This window comes from Zalophus californianus, chromosome 3 (assembly GCF_009762305.2).
Source record: "Zalophus californianus isolate mZalCal1 chromosome 3, mZalCal1.pri.v2, whole genome shotgun sequence".
In the NCBI taxonomy this organism is placed as follows: Eukaryota; Metazoa; Chordata; class Mammalia; order Carnivora; family Otariidae; genus Zalophus; species Zalophus californianus.
In genome coordinates, this window is record NC_045597.1 from 74,541,454 (window position 1) to 74,559,906 (window position 18,453).

The 18,453-nt window shown below is 37.9% G+C and overlaps 1 protein-coding gene across 2 annotated transcripts in view; it reads right to left on the reverse strand.

The window, feature by feature from the left end:
• WASF3 (WASP family member 3) overlaps positions 1–18,453 on the reverse strand; it is a 133,257-nt gene that overhangs the window by 17,468 nt on the left and 97,336 nt on the right. For both annotated transcript variants that reach the window (XM_027590820.2, XM_027590819.2), the window contains exons 4-5: positions 4,548–4,682; positions 2,281–2,434 (exon numbers count right to left, since the gene is read on the reverse strand). In XM_027590820.2, the coding sequence (XP_027446621.1) occupies positions 2,281–2,434; positions 4,548–4,682 (289 nt within the window). The remainder of the gene's footprint in view (positions 1–2,280; positions 2,435–4,547; positions 4,683–18,453) is intronic.

The following is an 18,453-nucleotide window of genomic DNA, read 5'->3' on the forward strand; positions in this document are numbered from 1 at the left end:
GCTTTAAAAAAGTATCTGGCCTGTAGATTACCTTCAAGAGGAAGCAGAGCATTTACATTTCAAATCAGTGTTTCAATAAGTCATTTACGGCACAGAGAAAAGCAAAATGAAATGAGGCACAGTGAGGTGAGCATAAGAAAGAGTTTATGCCCAAACAGTCAAAGAAAACTAACTGAATGAGTCCAGGGGAAAATCCTGCCTGCTGGTCCCTGATGTTCCTGCTATGCCACGTTCATCACAAACGAAGGCCCAGGTTCCTATAGGTGTTACTCTGGCCCCTCAACCATCTGAAAATCACTAGCCATGGCAATTCACTTTACACTTCAATCTTTATTACTTGAAACCCTTCTTTTCCTTTCCAAGTTTCCTAACTGATAGGAGACCTGCATTATAGAGATTTTATTAGTAACATTACTGTGAAAAATATAGCCTCCCAAAGATACCAAGCCTTCTGAATGGATTGAAGATACAGAAAAGCTGAACAGTAACTTGCTACAAAATTTAAGACACAAAATGCACAGTTACTTGCTACAAAATTTAAGACATATAAAATGCAGTTTTCTTAAAAAGGGGGAGTTAATACTTTAACGAAGGCAGAAGCTCATGTCAATAAACAAATATTAATCTCAACATAAGAATATAAGCAGCAATGTCCTATGTTGATAGCAACCAAATACTTCACTTTCCAGTCATGTTGTAATGCTCATATATTAACACGGTCTTCAGTGTTTTATATACCTCAAATACTACTTTATTATCAAAAAGTACATTTGAGTTAGCACAGCTATTCTTAAACACACTATTAAAAAGTCAGACATTTTTATTTTCCATTAAACTGAATATAGACATATAATATATATGAAAGTCAATTCATTTTTTATACAATTAAAATTTGTCTATCACCACAAGTATCTAATCATGATCTCAATTCATCAAATATAAGTGGTCCACTGAGTTTTCTAGGCTTTTTCCTTTAGAACAGAATATTTACTGAGGAAACTTTCTTAGGAAAGTTTTAACAGGCTTGCCCTTGGGGCTTCTAGTGCTAAATAAAACTGAAATTGCCCCCCCCCCCCCCAAATGCCTATTGAATGAAAGCAAAAGTACAAGATAAAACATCAGGCTTACAATACTGCCACTCATGTAGATCATTAATTTTTAGATGAGTGTGCTAAATAAAACTTCCAGAAAAGCACACTCCTAGAAAGCTGTGGCCCACTGGCCCCCTCCCATCATAGTTTCCATGGGATTTCTATTACGTTTTCTCTCCGTGCTGAAAGAAAGGGACGCTGCTGGAACTGCTGCTTTATGAGCAGAGCTGCAACAGAGGGTGGGTCCAAACACCTCCCTTTAGACCCTGAGAAGGAACAGGAATTCAGACAAAAAAACCTCAGGGCACTCCCTGAGAAGGACCAAAGGCCCAAGATGGTGGCACCAGAAACAGAGAACCCACTCGATGGTAAAGGGAGTCTGTCAGCCAGCGGAGCTAGTCCTGCGGGCTGTGAGGACACCCGCCACCACAGCCTGTGCTCATCAGAGGCTGAGGGCATGAGCTTACCTGGAGGGCAAAGGCGGAGAAGAACAAGCTGTACGATGAAGGGCAGTGAGAAGGTATGTGGAAAAGGGAGACGGGGATGAAGGTGACAAAATATGGAAAGAAAACCCTAATGTGGTAAGAGGTAGGAGAGGTGTTTTTAACAAGCATTTTTAGTTTCTTAATTAATTTTTTGCACTACTGATTTTCCATTCTTATTCTGGAAAGTTTGGTCCTGATACCGTGTCCCACCATTTTAGAGTAACAGGTTAATTTGTTGACTGTATTATTCACTCGTAAAAACCCCTATTGCTGCAGCATACCTTTTTCTGAATTAAATAACAAACGTCCCTGCAGTGCTGAAATGCTGAGAAAGGTATTTCGCTGCATTATAAATGAATTATGCAGTTCCTTTCAAATGGACTTTGAATATGAGGAACAACATAAGCACACATAATACTATGCAATGTGTCCACTTCTACTTCAAATGTCTACACTCAGGTATCTACAAAAGTAGCTACCTACTACAGATATCCACCAAAGCTAACATTAGAGCTCATACTTCTCTTGGTGAGTTTATCTCTATTTTGAAATATTAAACCTTTAACAATTCTGTACTGGTAAACTAATTTTGTGGCATATAATACCTGCGATTATATTCAGTTTGAAAAACTATGTCCACAGCACTGTCCTCCTTCCTCAGCTTATCTAGACTAAAAAGGCACTGGGAATACATGAAGCCATACCTGTATGGTGTAAGGATATTCAGAGGAGGTGGCTTATCACTCTGGTTGTAAATGTCAGCAACGGGATTAGGAATGCTGTTCTTTGAAACCACCTGCTGGTCTTGGACTGTGGAACTTTTGAAAGCTTTTTTCATGTTGATATCCTGTAGTGACACTATTTAGAAAAAAGCCCCCCAGGTTGAGTTATATTGAAATATTTTTAACTGTTTAGCAATAAGTCTCATTTGAGACACAATCACAAATAGAATTTATGATTCTAGAATAACAAAATCATGTTTTTATTGTTCATTTAAAACCATGCTTACATAGCATGTACATTCCTTCCTTCTTATAAATAACAGCTGTCTCTATAAAATGAAGACAAATCACGTCTTTTCTTCTTCTGTAGTGAACTAATTATTTCTTTGAACTTAACATTAGAACATCATTCTTTATAATAGCATTTTTCAGAAACCACGCAGGACTATAGTTCAGTATAACAGGCATGTAAACACAAAGGTTTGGGTATCCTGAAGGAAAAAAATATTCAGTTAATACCAGCTGAATGTAATACATGTAGGCAATACGTCTGTAAAAAATATACAAATGTAAAAAATACATGAAGTTTTCCTGACACTAACATTAAGGAAAGATGGCAAGGCTTTTCAAAATACGTATAGTCCTAGAAATTAAGTAGCAGCATATAAAACTACACTCAAGGGTAAGAAAATCAGGGCTGATTATACCTACTTCTTGTGTGTGTGCAACACTTCACATCTCACGTATTAACTCATCTAACTTTGACAGAAGCTTTTGAATTGGGCAACCTGGTCCATTAACCCACTTGACCAATGAAGCTGAAAGCTGGGTGTTAAGCGACTCTTCCAAGATCACCCAGGGAGAAAAGGCAGACCCAAAATAGAACACAGATTTCCTAACTTGGTCAAATGTTTTTTCTACTATAAAATCCATGCAAAAGACAGAAATCAGGTAAATCTTGAGTGGAAGGGATTTTAAGGATATGAGATATACTGTAAAATCTTAAGGACTCTAGTGTACAGATTAACCTTTTCCAGCACAAGGTTTATCACTGGTTTTCCAATTGCAAGATCCCACAAAGAACTGAAGGAAGATGAATAAACACTAAAAATCATTTGTGATACCAATGTGAAAATGAGTGACTGGCTTAAGATGCTAAAATTTCTTATCTGAATAGACCAAATAGCTATCCAAGGTTTTACTTTTTTCAAATAAGATAAATCTTAAAAATCAGATTAAAGAATGTATCATAATGGATATTAAAATTTCAATGCTCTACATTTTTGTTAAATTTCTAATTCACTAATATTGATCTTTGAAAAAGACCTGAATGGGAGTAAACACATTTTTTTAAATGATGAGGGATGAATTCCCTAAAACACATTTAAAAAAAAATAAAACTTCCATTTTTTATTACTACTACTATTAAGTCTAGTAGAAAAATCATATACTAAGACCATTTTAATGCAACAAAAGAAATCATAACTACCACTATATAAAGGTAAAAATAATTAACCTGAACATTTTTCTCAAATAAATATGAAATGCTGTATCTTCTACTTTTGCAGATTTTTTTTTTCCAGTGTAATCTCAGTCTCTCATCCAAAAGATACAGAAAGTGAAATCTTTAAAAAGGAGTTGCTGAATTTTCATTTTATTGAAACTGTCACAATTTCAGGGTATATCCTCAAAATGATTATCAGTTACCTACACAGTGCTTACCACTTTTAACTTTACTTTACAACCATGACACCTAAAGGCCATCAGTAAATGCTATTTCTTGAGATGTTAAATCAGCAGGATCACCACGATTATTTACAGGCATCAACCCCAACAAGGGTAGCAGGTGGACACCTTCACTCAGTCACGCTGGTGTCTGTATCACCCTCCCTCTTAGTTGGACCACGTCTTTGGAGTGATTCTGTGATTTTTAGGTAAGAAAGTATCTTTAAAAGAATCACCAATGACCTAAACTAGGGTTTCTAATACCAAAAATATTCAAAGAATTCTATAAAACAAATACTATACGTGTACATTTTTTAAAAAGAGAGTATGGATGGCATCTATGAGGCAAACAAGACTCTAACTACCTTACCCAATATTGTGCCCCCCCCCCAATATTCTTCTAGAAAGGACAAGATGAAGTATCAGTACACTACCCCAAGGAAAAAGCAGTGATTACACTGCAATTAATTACTACCGTCTTGTCACCATCACTTCTAGCTCATTGCTTTCATGCAATTACCTACCTTCTTCCACTGTTGAATCCAGCTGGGTAACTTTGACAGCAAGGCGATCAATTCTGTCTTGAAGAGAATTTGCTCTGATGTAGAAGTTGTTAGCCTCATTAAACAGCTCACCAAATATGTCTTCAGCATGTTTGCCTAGAGAAGAAAATGAATGGAGAAGGCCATCTGTTAAGAAGTGCTGAAGCAGCCTTCACACGTTCTCGCCAATGCTGATTACTGTCAACATGTAGGATTTTGTGCAAATGATTATAAAAATAGTGTCACAGTCAAGGGCCTTTAGAACTTCTGAAAATGTATTGTGGATATTAACATTTATCTGAAATTGACCCAAAGTTGTATAGTTTTAAAATACCCCAGGGAGTACAGCACTTTCATTTAATTGCTACATGAGCTATCATGCAAGTTGTTTCCCATTAAACTTCTTTGGGAAAAAAGGACTTTCATTTTGCATGCTTTATGAAAAAATAAAATCTTGGGACCTTAATCTTCTTTTTACTTCCCAAGATAAATAAATCATTTTGGTTTCTAAATTTGAGATTTTGCTTCATTCACCATTAGAAACGTTGTGTCTAACACTCTCCAATGGCACAAAACTGTTCTAATTCATATTTTGAAATCTAAGGATATAGTGCTGACTCTGGCACTCTCTAAAAATCAATATTTTGTATTTGGAGTTAAATTTTCTGTATGGATTCTTGTGAGTGCCAGACACAACTACTCCCACTTTTCTTAAAATGTAAAAAAAAAAAAAAAAATTTTCTGAAAAGATAGAAGTACCTGCTTGAATTTCCAAATCCTAACATCATTCCTTTATTCATTCAACAAACATTTAATAACTGTCTACCCTGTGTGTGCAAGGCACACCTGCATTGTATCTCCTCTGCCAGAGAGAACCACTTTTTAAAAAATAGACTAATTTTAAGAACAGTTTCCAGTTCACAGCAAAACTGAGCAGAAAGCACAGAAAATTCCCATATAATCCCTGCCCCCCCACTATCAACATCACACACCAGAGTGATGCATTTGTTCTAACTGATAAACCCACACCGACACGTCATTACAGCCAAAGTTCAGTTTACATTAGGGTTCACTTTCTATGTTATACATTCTATGGATTTGGACATATGTATAAAGACATGTATCCACCATTATAGTATCATATAAAATAGTTTCACTAATAAAAATCCTTTATGCTCCACCTATTTATCACCCCCCACCCCCCCATTCAACCCCTGGCAACCACTGATTTTTTTTACTGTCTCCACAGTTTTGCCTTTCCTAGAATGTCATATAGTAGAAATCATAATTAATTATAATTAATCATATTCACTTAGTAATAAGCATTTCAGGTTCCTCCACATTTCTTCATGGCAAGACAGCTTATTTCTTTTTAGCATTGAATAATGTCCCACTGTCTGGATGTACCACAGTTTGATTATCCATTCACCTACTGAAGGACATCTTAGTTGCTTCCAGTGTTTGGTGGTGATGAATAAACATCCGTGTGCAGGTTTTTATGTGGACATGAGTTTTCAACTCACCTCGGTAGATACCAAGAGGCAAGACTGCCACATTGCATGGTAAGAGCATGTTCATTTTTATAAGAAACAAACTGTCTTCCAAAGTGGCTGCACCATTTTGCATTCCCACCAGCAACAAATGAGAGTTCCTGTTGCTCCACATGCTCATCAGCATTTGGTGTTGTCGGCTTTCTGGATTTTAGCCCTTCTAAAAGGTGTGAAGTGGTTATCTCATTTTAATTTGCATTTCCCTGATGACAGATGATGTTAAATATCTTTTCATATGCTCTATGCCTGTCATCTGTACATCTTCTTTGGTGAGATGTCTGTTCAGGTCTTTTGCCCATTTTTAAATCAGGTTGTTAGTTTTCTTGGTAATGAATTTTAAGAGGTCTTGGTATATTATGGATAACAGCCTTTTATCAGATTATGTCTTCTGCAAATATCTTCTCCCAGTCTGTGGCCTGTCTTATTCTCTTGACAGAATCTTTCACAGAGTCCAAGTTTTCAATTTTAATGAAGTCCAGCTTATCAAGTATTTCTTTCACTGTGGTGCCTTTCTTTGGTGTTATATCTAAAATGTCATCACCATTCCCAAGGTCATCTGGACTTTTCTCCCATGTTACCTACCAGGAGTTTTATAGTTTTATGTTTAGGACGATGTTGCATCTTGAGTTAATTTTTGGCAAGGGTTTAAGGTCTGTGTGTAAACCTACCATTTATCTCCATTTCTACCAATTTATCACTCAAATGAGAAGAGAACCTAAATCTTCTGGAAAGAATACTTAAAGCCAGAATCACCATGATGTTTTCATAGTGCTTTACAATTTATACGGTGCTCTGATATCCACTTTCCAGACTGCTGTAATTCACAACATGGCAAATTGTGAGAGTAAGAACCATGCTTGTCTACTTAGTGTTGCAGCCCAGCCCTAGAACAGTGCCTCCTGACAAACGCCTGTTCGATGAATGCACCAGCTCATCAGGTCAACAGTGAGTTACTGCTTTCATTTTCCAGATGACTAACCTGACCATCGAAAGATGATCTGTGGCTAGTAAGTGGCAGTAAGAGATGAAACAAAACTGTGGTCTTCTAACTTCTAATCCCTTGCTTTTATCATATACTTCCCTGAACTTCCTTGCCTAGAATTAGCAAATTCCATGAATTATTTCAGGCCATAAGCCATTTGCTAATTTCCTGTTTACTTAATGAAATGGACTGAAATATTTGCTGCATAAATGGTCACTCCCAGACAATGGATGAACATTTCTTGTGAATCTAAAAGCAATATAATTTCATAAACTCTCATGGTGTCACTGTCTTAACAAGAGGAACTTCCTCTTAAACAATGAAAGCAGTAAAGAAATCAATAAAAACATCTTGTATCTAAAAAATCATCCCTCCTGCCAAAAACGGAAGAGGGATCCCCAAGACTACTGATTTCAGCAGAGCAGTAAATTGTTTCTCTTAAAGCCTGGTATCTATTGTATGGTCCTCTGGAGTCACTTAAAATTCTGCCAGCAGTTTCCACTCCCACCATATATAAAGTGGTTCCCAAAAAGGCAAAGGAATAAAATAAAGTCTTCTCACAAATTATATGTTTTTCAACTCAGTAACTAGATGTGGTATCCAGAATTAATGTTTGTTCACTGGCTTATAAACCCTTTCCTGAGTGCCGGACTTGTGTATCTAATTAGCTCATGAACATCTCCATGTTGACATCCTATAAAGAATCCCAAATGCTGTACAAATTCCAATAGGAATTCATTTTCACATTAACTCAAACCTGCATCCCCGTGTGGAAAGGCATCAACCAACCCAAAATGAAACCCAGGCAGAAACGGAGTCATCTGGGATTGCTGCCTCCCACTACAACTCACCGAACACCAAACCTCAGCACTCGTCTCTCCCCAGCACCCCTGAGCTAATACCTTCCCTGCTTCCCTCCTGCCCTACACAGATCAACAGCTTTGGGCTGTTTTGCTTTCAGGTTCACTTCCCACCCTCAAATCTATTCATCACACCGCTGCCAAATGATCTTTCTTAAAGAGAGATCTGACTGTCCCTCCTATTCAAATTCTTCATTGCTCCCTATCATTCTCAAGATAAAATCTAGGCCTCTCAGCAGGGCGCAGAAGGCCCTGTGCACCTCTCTTCTGCCCTTCCTTTGTGCTCTGGTCAAAATGAACTGTTTGCAATGCCTAAACCCGTTCCCCTTTCCCACAGATCCCGCTATTGGTCTGCACTTTTAAATCCCTCCCTTGCTTTGTCACCTCACTCAGAATAAAAGCCAAAGGCCATGGGAGGCTTATAAAGTGATTTAACTCCATCTACCCTGCTGGCCTCATCAACTGTCATCCTCTCCCTTACATATTCCACTCCACCTACACTGTCTCCTTGTTCTTTCTCAGACAGGACAATCGTTCTCGCTTCCGGTCAGGTGTTTGCATTTCCTGTTCCTTCTCCCTGGACCATTTTGTCCCAGAGACTCACAGGGTCTGGTCCCTCACTTCATCCAGATCTATACCCAAATGTGACCTTCTAAGTGAGACACCTCTAGCAACCTGAGCTAAAAGTGCCATCACCTCATATGAGGATTTTGAGAAACAAGACAGAGGATCATAGGGGAAGGGAGGGAAAAATGAAACAAGACGAAACCAGAGAGGGAGACAAACCATAAGAGACTCTTAATCTTGGGAAACAAACTGAGGGTTGCTGGAGTGGAGGGGGGTGGGAGGGATGGCGTGGCTGGGTGACAGACATTGGGGAGGGTATGTGCTATGGTGAGCGCTGTGAATTGTGTAAGACTGATGAATCACAGACCTGTACCTCTGAAACAAATAGTACATTATATGTTAATAAAAAAATTTTTTAAAAAGTGCCATCACACACACCCTTGTCCCCTCCCTGCTGTATTTTTCTCCTTAGCACTTATCACCATGCTATAATTGTACACCTGTACTTATTCATCTTGTTTCCTGCCTGTCTCCTTCCACGAGAATGTACGATCCAAGAAGACAAGGACTCTCCTTGGTTCTGCGCACTGCTTTATCAATCCCCAAGGTCTAGGACATGCCTGGCTTATAACAGGTGCTCAAAAAGATTTTGGAATAAATGAATAAAAATGCATTAACTTAAAACCAATCCTTGAGGATGCAGATAGGGGTCTGTAAGATCAGATGCCTCTCTCTGTGTTCCCACAATACCTTAAGTATACCTCAGTCACAGGACTCTTCACATAACCTGAACATTGTCTTTGTGTAAGTTATTTGAGGGTATGAGCGATGCCTTTTATCTCTGCATTGCCTGTGCTGAGTTAGTGCTCAGTGAGTACCTCCTAAATAAAAAACATATGATCTCTTCCAGTGTTTTCTTGTTAACAAGTAGACAACCAACAAACCCTCCCTGCCCAAGTAAGTTTGGGAAATGCTGGGCTAAAAAGATTAAACATGCTTCTATGCCTGGGGGTATCTCAAATCTTTAATACGCTAATGTGCAATAGGAATCTGCAAGAGATGCATCTAGCACACCATGTTTTCAAACTAACGGGGCCTGGAAACACCTAATAACATCCTTTGGAACTACTGTTTTATGACACCCATTTAGGAAAATGACTGTCCCTTCAGTTGGATGATCTGTAGACAGAGTACCATGTTCCAAACAGTTTATATCCAAGACTATCAGTTGTTTATTTGGATTATCAGTCATGGTCAAAATGTAGCCAACTAATTTTTCTCTATTTGCCCATTCACAGTTTAAAAGGCATATTCCAGTCCATTCCCCTGCTCCCAGAAAAAAATCCTTTCCCTTTCCCTTCAGTTATGCAGACATCTAATTAACAGGGACAGCATATATCACCAAGAATACAGGAGTATACACCAGCACCTCTTGCAAAAGTCACACCAGCATTCCTAAAGCACAGCAGCTATTGTTGAGAACCACACTCTGCTAGATGCCATACAAGTTGAAAAGGATAAGTAACATGTGTCCTTTACCTTCAATGCTTAAAATTAACTCTATTTGGAAAAAACAACAACATGCAATTGACACTGTATTTCTATAAAAGTTCTCAATTTATAAAAAAGAAGCAGAAATTAAGGACTCGTACTTAATCTTTTACCAGCTGCTAGAAGCTAACAAGTGACTAAAGAAAATGGGAGAAACTATTTCCTGATGAACAAAAATAAAATGTTGCAAATTACAGTACTCAGTTTTGCAAATAGCAACTTATTTGAAAAGCTTAATTTTACTCACTCTTTCAATGGCAAGTCCATTAATAGCTAAACTAAAATAATTCTGAATTGAATTAAAGACCATGCTGAGGTAAGTGCAATTTACTCATTCTTTACTGACAAAGGATCCACTTACTGGTTTACTAGTACCGTTATCAACTCACGTCCAAGTATGTCAGGTTGAGAAGTATGCCTCTAAACTGCCAAAGCATTCAAAATTATACATGGATTTTCCATTTTATTTAAAAGCAAAAATTTACTGGAAACAACTACTGTGTCTGATAGGAGTCCTTTCTGTAGAACAAGAAACCAGTCATAACAAAGTCCTTCAGAAATTTTAATACATACATCTAGCACCTAGATCTTGATTGGTGAGATTTTGGCTTTTCATTCTCCTCTGAAAGTAACAAGGCTCCTTGGAAAAATGACTGATTCTAGGGCTACGGTGGAAAAGTACAAGATGAGCTTAGCATACCTTGCTGTGCTTTTCTAAAAAAGTCCAGAAGTGCTCAGAGAGTGGCAGATACATGTCACAAAGGACACAGGACAGGACTGGCCAAATAAAGGAAAATGTAAGCATCAAAATAAATAATAAAGACAACGGATTACAACCCACAGAATAAAACAGCAATCCATGAATTCATATGTATGGATATAAATGAATGAATGAATGAATGAATGAATGACAAGGAAAGAAGTGAAAGCACTTACAGCAGAATTCCAACTAATACATGTAGAAGAAATTAGGGAACAACAAAAATCACCATTTTGTAACCATCACAATAGTTAAGTGTCTGGGGCAAGAATCATCAGTGGATCCTAGGATTAGTGGAGAGAAGTGGATGAAAGCAGGCTATTCCAAAGTCTCAAGATGTTTCCCCATAAGACACTTATTAATTAATTACAGAGGTAGACAAAACTTTAATTATGGAAATCTTTGGACAAAACAGGAGGGGAAGAATGAAGGGGGGGAAATCGGAGGGGGAGATGAACCATGAGAGATGATGGACCCTGAAAAACAAACTGAGGGTTTTAGCGGGGAGGGGGGTGGGGGGATGGGTTAGCCTGGTGATGGGTATTAAAGAGGGCACGTTCTGCATGGAGCACTGGGTGTTATATGCAAACAATGAATCATGGAACGCTACATCAAAAACTAATGATGTATGGTGATTAACATAATAAAAAAAGAGAAATAGAATAGTATTAGATTTATCGAAAAATTAAGATTGTACAGAGAGTTCCCATACAATTTATACACCATTTCCCCTATTACTAATGTCTTACATCAGTATGATTCCTTTGTTACAATAAACAAATCAATGCTGATACCAAAAAAAAAATTACCGACATTACCGTGACTGAAAACAAAACGTGAGTGAAGTCCTCATGGGCAGTTATGGGGCAGGCAGAGAATATGTGCTTTGAGAAGATATGCACTGAGAAGGATGTGTCATCACTCTGTCACAGCCCTGCCAATATCCTAAATCTAATCATCAGGAAACATCAGAAGACCCAGACTCAGACATTCCAGAAAATGGTCAGTTCCCTTTTAAAATGTCAAGTCATAAAGTCAAGGAAAGATTGAGAAACTGTTCCAGATTAAAGAAGAGAGTTAAGGATATATATTTACTAAACATAAAATACATAATATTAAAAATACAAAATATTAAATATATACATGTATGTGTGTATAGGAGAAAGGAAAGCAGGAGGAAGAGTCTCTGAGAAAGAGAAAATGTGGTAAAATAATATACGGGTGAAAGTCTGAGAATTCTCTCCTGGTTTTGACCTTTTATAAGTCTGAAATTATTTCAAAATAAAAAAGTTAAAAAAGAAACTTCATTATAGTGTTTGTAGTAAAGTCCAATTACCACTGAAATCCATAAAATAGTAAGTTATAATTATTGGGCCCTAAGGTTTTTTCCACCCTTTTTAGAGTTTTATTTTTTCTACCATGAAAGCAATCCACACTTATCAGAAGAAATATAGGAAACACAGAAAGGTAAACAATGGGGAAAATGGGCCAAAGTCCAATCCAAGGCATCCACTGCTAACATTCTGATTTCTTTGTCTTTGTTGCGTTTATAAGTCCGTGTAAGACAAAAAAATATAATATATACCCTGATTCTTACTGAAATCTGTTTGTGAGTATAAAAGCAGTATGTGCTCATGGCAGAAAATCTGGAAAACTCAGAAAAATAAAAAGTAAGAAATGTCACCCATAGTTAACCACAGTGAACTTTTGTGTATACTTCTTTTTTTTTTTTTTAATTTTTTTATTGTTATGTTAATCACCATATATTACATTATTAGTTTTTGGTGCAGTGTTCCATGATTCATTGTTTGTTCATAACACCCAGTGCTCCATGCAGAACGTGCCCTCCTCATTGCCCATCACCAGGCTAACCCATCCCCCTACCCCCCTCCCCTCTAGAACCCTCAGTTTGTTTTTCAGAGTCCATCATCTCTCATGGTTCGTCTCCCGCTCTGACATACTCCCCTTTTCTTCCTCTCCTGTTATCTTCTTCTTTTTCTTTTTTCTTAAAATATGTTGCATTATTTGTTTCAGAAGTACAGATCTGTGATTCAATAGTCTTGCACAATTCACAGCGCTCACCGTAGCACATACCCTCCCCAATATCTATCACCCAACCACCCCATCCCTCCCACCCCCAACCACTCCAGTAACACTCAGTTTCTTTCCTGAGATTAAGAATTCCTCATATCAGTGAGGTCATGTGATACATGTCTTTCTCTGATTGACTTATTTCACTCAGCATAACACCCTCCAGTTCCATCCACGTCGTTGCAAATGGCAAGATCTCATTCCTTTTGATGGCTGCATAATATTCCATTGTGTATATATACCACCTCTTCTTTATCCATTCATCTGTCGATGGGCATCTTGGCTCTTTCCACAGTTTGGCTATGGTGGACATTGCTGCTATAAACATTGGGGTACACGTACCCCTTCGGGTCCCTACATTTGTATCTTTGTGGTAAATACCCAGTAGTGCAATTGCTGGATCGAACGGTAGCTCTAATTTCAACTGTTTGAGGAACCTCCATACTGTTTTCCAGAGGGGTTGCACCAGCTTGCATTCCCACCAACAGTGTAGGAGGGTTCCCCTTTCTCCACATCCCCGCCAACATCTGTCGTTCCCTGACTTGGTAATTTTAGCCATTCTGACGGGTGTGAGGTGGTATCTCATTGAGGTTTTGATTTGGATTTCCCTGATGCCAAGCGATGTTGAGCACTTTTTCATGTGCCTGTTGGCCATTTGGATGTCTTCTTTGGAGAAATGTCTGTTCATGTCTTCTGCCCATTTCTTGATTGGATTATTTGTTCTTTGGGTGTTGAGTTTGATAAGTTCTTTATAGATTTTGGATACTAGCCCTTTATCTGATATGTCATTTGCAAATATTTTCTCCCATTCTGTCGGTTGTCTTTTGGTTTTGTGGACTGTTTCTTTTGCTGTGCAGAAGCTTTTTATCTTGATGAAATCCCAATAGTTCATTTTTGCCCTGGCTTCCCGTGCCTTTGGCGATGTTTCTAGGAAGAGGTTGCTGCGGCTAAGGTCGAAAAGGTTGCTACCTGTGTTCTCCTTTAGGATTTGGATGGACTCCTGTCTCACGTTTAGGTCTTTCAACCATTTGGAGTCTATTTTTGTGTGTGGTGTAAGGAAATGGTCCAGTTCCATTCTTCTGCAGGTGGCTGTCCAATTTTCCCAACACCATTTGAAGAGACTTTTTGCCATTGGACATTCTTTCCTGCTTTGTCAAAAATAAGTTGACCATAGAGTTGAGGGTCCATTTCTGGGCTCTCAATTCTGTTCCATTGATCTATGTGTCTGTTTTTGTGCCAGTACCATACTGTCTTGATGATGACAGCTTTGTAATAGAGCTGGAAGTCCGGAATTGTGATGCCGCCAGCTTTGCTTTTCTTTTTCAGTATTCCTCTGGCTATTCGGGGTCTCTTCTGGTTCCATACAAATTTTAGGATTATTTGTTCCATTTCTTTGAAAAAAGTGGATGGTATTTTGATGGGGATTGCATTGAATGTGTAGATTGCTCTAGGTAGCATTGACATCTTCACAATGTTGATTCTCCCAATCCATGAGCATGGAACGTTTTTCCATTTCTTTGTGTCTTCTTCAATTTCTTTCCTGAGTATTTTATAGTTTTCTGAGTACAGATCCTTTGCCTCTTTGGTTAGATTTATTCCTAGGTATCTAATGGTTTTGGGTACAATTGTAAATGGGATAGACTCCTTGATTTGTCTCTCTTCTGTCTTGTTGTTGGTGTATAGGAATGCCACTGATTTCTGTGCATTGATTTTATATCCTGCTACTTTACTGAATTCCTGTATGAGTTCTAGCAGTTTTGGGGTGGAGTCTTTTGGGTTTTCCACATACAGTATCATATCATCTGCAAAGAGTGAGAGTTTGACTTCCTCTTTGCCGATTTGGATGCCTTTGATTTCTTTTTGTTGTCTGATTGCTGTGGCTAGGACTTCTAATACTATGTTGAATAGCAGTGGTGAGAGTGGACGTCCCTGCCGCGTTCCTGACCTTAGGGGAAAAGCTCTCAGCCTTTCCCCATTGAGAATGATATTCGCTGTAGGTTTTTCGTAGATGGCTTTTATGATATTGAGGTATGTACCCTCTATCCCTATACTCTGAAGAGTTTTGATCAAGAAAGGATGTTGTACTTTGTCAAATGCTTTTTCTGCATCTATTGAGAGGATCATATGATTCTTGTTCTTTCTTTTGTTAATGTATTGTATCACGTTGATTGATTTGCGGATGTTGAACCAGCCTTGCAGCCCAGGGATAAATCCCACTTGGTCGTGGTGAATAATCCTTTTAATGTACTGTTGGATCCTATTGGCTAGTATTTTGGTGAGAATTTTTGCATCCATGTTCATCAAGGATATTGGTCTGTAATTCTCTTTTTTGATGGGGTCTTTGTCTGGTTTTGGGATCAAGGTAATGCTGGCCTCATAAAATGAGTTTGGAAGTTTCCCTTCCATTTCTATTTTTTGGAAGAGTTTCAGGAGAATAGGTATTAATTCTTCTTGAAATGTCTGATAGAATTCCCCTGGGAAGCCATCTGGCCCTGGGCTTTTGTTTCTTGGGAGATTTTTGATGACTGTTTCAATTTCCTTAGTGGTTATAGGTCTGTTCAGGTTTTCTATTTCTTCCTGGTTCAATTTTGGTAGTTGATACATCTCTAGGAATGCACCCATTTCTTCCAGGTTATCTAATTTGCTGGCATAGAGTTGCTCATAATATGTTCTTATAATTGTTTGTATTTCTTTGGTGTTGCTTGTGATCTCTCCTCTTTCATTCATGATTTTGTTGATTTGGGTCATTTCTCTTTTCTTTTTGATCAGTCTGGCCAGGGGTTTATCAATCTTGTTAATTCTTTCAAAGAACCAGCTCCTAGTTTCATTGATCTGTTCTACTGTTCTTTTGGTTTCTAGTTCATTGATTTCTGCTCTGATCTTTATGATTTCTCTTCTCCTGCTGGGTTTAGGCTTTCTTTGCTGTTCTTTCTCCAGCTCCTTTAGGTGTAGGGTTAGGTTGTGTATTTGAGACCTTTCTTGTTTCTTGAGAAAGGCTTGTATTGCTATATACTTTCCTCTCAGGACTGCCTTTGCTGTATCCCAAAGATTTTGAACAGTTGTGTTTTCATTTTCATTGGTTTCCATGAATTTTTTTAATTCTTCTTTAATTTCTTGGTTGACCCATTCATTCTTTAGTAGGATGCTCTTTAGCCTCCATGTATTTGAGTTCTTTCCAACTTTCCTCTTGTGGTTGAGTTCTAGTTTCAAAGCATTGTGGTCTGAAAATATGCAGGGAATGATCCCAATCTTTTGGTACCGATTGAGACCTGATTTGTGACCTAGGATGTGATCAATTCTGGAGAATGTTCCATGGGCACTAGAGAAGAATGTGTATTCCGTTGCTTTGGGATGGAATGTTCTGAATATGTCTGTGAAGTCCATTTGGTCCAGTGTGTCATTTAAAGTCTTTATTTCCTTGTTGATCTTTTGCTTAGATGATCTGTCCATTTCAGTCAGGGGGGTGTTAAAGTCCCCCACTATTATTGTATTGTTGTCAATGTGTTTCTTTGCTTTTGTTATTAATTGCCTTATATAATTGGCTGCTCCCATGTTCGGGGCATAGATATTTACAATTGTTAGATCTTCTTGTTGGATAGACCCTTTAAGTAGGATATAGTGTCCTTCCTCATCTCTTATTACAGTCTTTGTTTTAAAATCTAGTTTGTCTGATATAAGGATTGCCACCCCAGCTTTCTTTTGGTGTCCATTAGCATGGTAAGTGGTTTTCCACCCCCTCACTTTCAATCTGGGGGTGTCTTTGGGTGTAAAATGAGTCTCCTGCAGACAGCATATTGATGGGTCTTGTTTTTTAATCCAATCTGATAGCCTGTGTCTTTTGATTGGGGCATTTAGCCCATTTACATTCAGGGTAACTATTGAAAGGTATGAATTTAGTGCCATTGTATTACCTGTAAGGTGACTGTTAACTGTCTGTTGTCTGTGTTCGTTTCTGCTCTTTGCTGCTTTTAGGTTCTCTCTTTGCTTAGAGGACTCCTCTCAATATTTCTTGGAGGGCTGGTTTCGTGTTTGCAAATTCCTTTAGTTTTTGTTTGTTCTGGAAGCTTTTGATCTCTCCTTCTATTTTCAATGATAGCCTAGCTGGATATAGTATTCTTGGCTGCATATTTTTCTCGTTTAGTGCTCTGAAGATATCTTGCCAGTCCTTTCTGTCCTGCCAGGTCTCTGTGGATAGGTCTGTTGCCAATCTAATGTTTCTACCATTGTAGGTTACATATCTCTTCTCCCGAGCTGCTTTCAGGATTTTCTCTTTGTCTCTGAGACTCATAAGTTTTACTATTAGATGTCGGGGTGTTGACCTATTTTTATTGATTTTGAGAGGGGTTCTCTGTGCCTCCTGGATTTTAATGCCTGTTTCCTTCCTCACATTAGGGAAGTTCTCTGCTATAATTTGCTCCAATATACCTTCTGCCCCTCTCTCTCTCTCTTCTTCTTCTGGGATCCCAATTATTCTAATGTTGTTTCGTCTTATCGTATCACTTATCTCTCGAATTCTGCCCTCGTGATCCTGTAGTTGTTTCTCTCTCTTTTTCTCAGCCTCTTTATTTTCTATCATTTGGTCTTCTATATCGCTGATTCTCTCTTCTGCCTCATTTATCCTAGCATTTAGTGCCCCCATTTTTGATTGCACCTCATCAATAGCCTTTTTGATTTCGATTTGGTTAGATTTTAGTTCTTTTATTTCTCCAGAAAGGGTTTCTCTAATAACTTCCACGCTTTTTTCAAGCCCAGCTAGTATCTTTAAAGTCATGATTCTGAACTCTAGGTCCGACATCGTACTAATGTCCGTATTGAGTAGGTCCCTGGCTGACGGTACTACCTCTTGTTCTTTTTGCTGAGGTGATTTCTTTCGTCTTGTCATTTTGTCCAGAGGAGAATAGATGAATGAGAGAACAAAAGGCTAACAGGTTTACAACGTCCCCAGCAAATATACTGTATACAAATCAGAAAAGACCTGAAACCAGGGGAAAAGAAAGAGAAAGAAAGAAAAAAGAAAGAGAAAAAGAAAAAAAAAAAAAGAAAAAAAAGATAAAAACAAAAACAAAACAATTCAAAAAAGGCAGAATATGATCAAATATGATCAGGCTAGTGCATAGATCAGTGCCACACACTAGATTTTGGGCGTATTTTGGTCTGTTAGAAAAAAGGGCCTCCTAAAATTTTAAAGGAAGAAAGACATATATGTACAAAATAAGGGTTGATACAATGAAGGGATGGAAGATGACTGTAAAGATGAAAATTATAAAAGATTTTATAAAAGGACTTGGTAAGATAAGTTGTTTGAAAAAGGAAAGGAGATTTAAGGAAAAAAAAAAAAAGGAAAAAGGGAGAGAATGTGATCAGGCAGGAGACTAGAACAAAGCCATACACTAGTGTTTTAGGGTATATTTTGATCTGTTAGAAGAAACTGTACCTCAAAATTTTAAAGAGAGAACAACTTATATATATATATGCCAAAAACAAGGATAACTACTATGAAGGGATAAAATATGACTCTAAAAATGAA